This window comes from Hemibagrus wyckioides, linkage group LG23, assembly GCF_019097595.1.
Source record: "Hemibagrus wyckioides isolate EC202008001 linkage group LG23, SWU_Hwy_1.0, whole genome shotgun sequence".
NCBI lineage: Eukaryota > Metazoa > Chordata > Actinopteri > Siluriformes > Bagridae > Hemibagrus > Hemibagrus wyckioides.
This window is the reverse complement of record NC_080732.1, coordinates 577354-579853: the sequence shown is the minus strand read 5'-3', so window position 1 is coordinate 579853 and position 2500 is coordinate 577354. Positions and strand designations below refer to the sequence as shown.

At 45.9% G+C, this 2500-nt stretch overlaps 1 protein-coding gene across 2 annotated transcripts in view; it reads left to right on the top strand.

Moving 5' to 3' along the window:
• Positions 1–2500, top strand: part of map3k15 (mitogen-activated protein kinase kinase kinase 15) — a 35065-nt gene that overhangs the window by 21073 nt on the left and 11492 nt on the right. For both annotated transcript variants that reach the window (XM_058376552.1, XM_058376553.1), the window contains 4 exons: positions 1–30; positions 212–317; positions 1802–1959; positions 2108–2291. The exon at positions 1–30 is cut by the window's left edge and continues 101 nt beyond it. In XM_058376552.1, the coding sequence (XP_058232535.1) occupies positions 1–30; positions 212–317; positions 1802–1959; positions 2108–2291 (478 nt within the window). The remainder of the gene's footprint in view (positions 31–211; positions 318–1801; positions 1960–2107; positions 2292–2500) is intronic.

Sequence of the window (2500 nt, the reverse complement as noted above, 5' to 3'; positions counted from 1 at the left end):
GAGAACCAGATCGTCCATCGAGACATTAAGGTAAATACACTGGGGTTGGTGCAGGAGTTCCACCTGCGTTAAACATCTGGAGAGCTTCAACACTCTGCTTTTCATTTATCATCTCATCATCTTCATATATTAATAATGATTCCCTCAGGATCTGCGGAACATCTGAAATAGACATCACTTCTGTTTACTGAAATTCTGAACTTCTCCTCAGGGAGATAACGTCTTGGTGAACACCTACAGCGGTGTCTTAAAGATCTCAGACTTCGGTACGTCCAAACGTTTGGCCGGAGTGAACCCCTGCACTGAGACCTTCACCGGTGAGTCAGAAAAAAAAAATCTGTCAGCTCCATTCTGTTTAGAATGAAATAAACACACTGTCATTTTTATCCATTTATAGTTACATTTAATTGTCAGATGGAGGTTGTGTGATGGAGGTTGGGTGATGGAGGTTGTGTGATGGAGGTTGTGTATTGGAGGTTGTATGATGGTGGTTGTGTGATGGAGGTTGTATGATGGTGGTTGTGTGGTGGAGGTTGTGTGATGGAGGTTGTATGATGGTGGTTGTGTGATGGAGGTTGTATGATGGTGGTTGTGTGATGGAGGTTGTATGATGGTGGTTGTGTGATGGAGGTTGTGTATTGGAGGTTGTGTGATGGAGGTTGTGTGATGGAGGTTGTGTATTGGAGGTTGTGTGATGGAGGTTGTGTGATGGAGGTTGTGTGATGGAGGTTGTGTGATGGAGGTTGTGTGATGGAGGTTGTGTAATGGAGGTTGTGTGATGGAGGTTGTGTATTGGAGGTTGTGTGATGGAGGTTGTGTGATGGAGGTTGTGTGATGGTTGTCAGTTAAAGGTTGTGTGATGGAGGTTGTGTGATGGAGGTTGTGTATTGGAGGTTGTGTGATGGTTGTCAGTTAAAGGTTGTGTATTGGAGGTTGTGTGATGGAGGTTGTGTGATGGTTGTCAGTTAAAGGTTGTGTGATGGAGGTTGTGTGATGGAGGTTGTGTATTGGAGGTTGTGTGATGGTTGTCAGTTAAAGGTTGTGTGATGGAGGTTGTGTGATGGAGGTTGTGTATTGGAGGTTGTGTGATGGTTGTCAGTTAAAGGTTGTGTGATGGAGGTTGTGTGATGGAGGTTGTGTGATGGAGGTTGTGTATTGGAGGTTGTGTATTGGAGGTTGTGTGATGGTTGTCAGTTAAAGGTTGTGTGATGGAGGTTGTGTGATGGAGGTTGTGTATTGGAGGTTGTGTGATGGTTGTCAGTTAAAGGTTGTGTGATGGAGGTTGTGTGATGGAGGTTGTGTATTGGAGGTTGTGTGATGGTTGTCAGTTAAAGGTTGTGTGATGGAGGTTGTGTGATGGAGGTTGTGTGATGGAGGTTGTGTATTGGAGGTTGTGTATTGGAGGTTGTGTGATGGTTGTCAGTTAAAGGTTGTGTGATAATGGTTGTGTGTTGCAGTTGTTGTGGTGTTGTGTAAGTGTAGAGCTACAGGAGTAACAGTGTTTGTGTGTAGTTGTGTGTAAAGCTACAGGTGTGTGTGTGGGTGGTTGTGTGTAGAGCTATAGCAGTGTGTTTGTGTGTGTGTGTGTGTGTAGTTGAGTGTTGAGCTACAGCAGTGTGTGTGTATGTAGAGTGTGTGTGTGTGTGTGTGTATAGACCTACAGCAGTGTGTGTGTGTGTAGAGCAGTGTAATTTATCCCTCTCCTCTCTCCTGCTGTACTCCTCCTCTTTTCGTGTGTCTGCAGGTTTTATTTCTCCGTCTGTGTGTGTGTTCATCATGATGTTCCTCTTGTGTTCTTTAGGGACTCTGCAGTACATGGCACCTGAGATTATTGATAAAGGTCCTCGAGGTTATGGAGCTCCGGCTGATATCTGGTCACTCGGCTGCACCATCATCGAGATGGCCACCGGAAAGCCTCCATTTCACGAGCTGGGCGAGCCGCAGGCGGCCATGTTTAAGGTGACCGCTCCGTCCTACAGCACGCAGACTCAAAATTTTTCTCAAAAAATTTCTCTCAAAAAAACAGTTTCTCAAAATGTATTGATTTATGCTTGTGGTTAAACGTCATCATGACATCATCTCAGTATCCCAGTGATTCCTTCTCCAGGTGGGAATGTTTAAAATCCACCCCGAGATTCCTGAATCTCTTTCCCCTGAGGCCAAGTCCTTCATCCTGCGCTGCTTCGAGCCCGATCCCAGCAGGAGAGCCACGGCCGGAGACCTGCTGAAGGACCAGTTCTTACGCCACAACATAAAGGGCAAGAAGAACAAGATCGCCTTCAAACCCTCAGGTACGTGAAGGAGCAGATGAACGTCTGAGCATCTGATGAGGAGATCGGATTTCAGCCTCCAGGAACCAGATCACAGATTCATTCAAAACGAAATGCCTGAGGTGGAATGTTCCAGAGTCTCTGCACCATCTGAGACACACTCACACACATGCACACACACATACACACACACACACACACACACATCCATGCACACACTCACATACAGT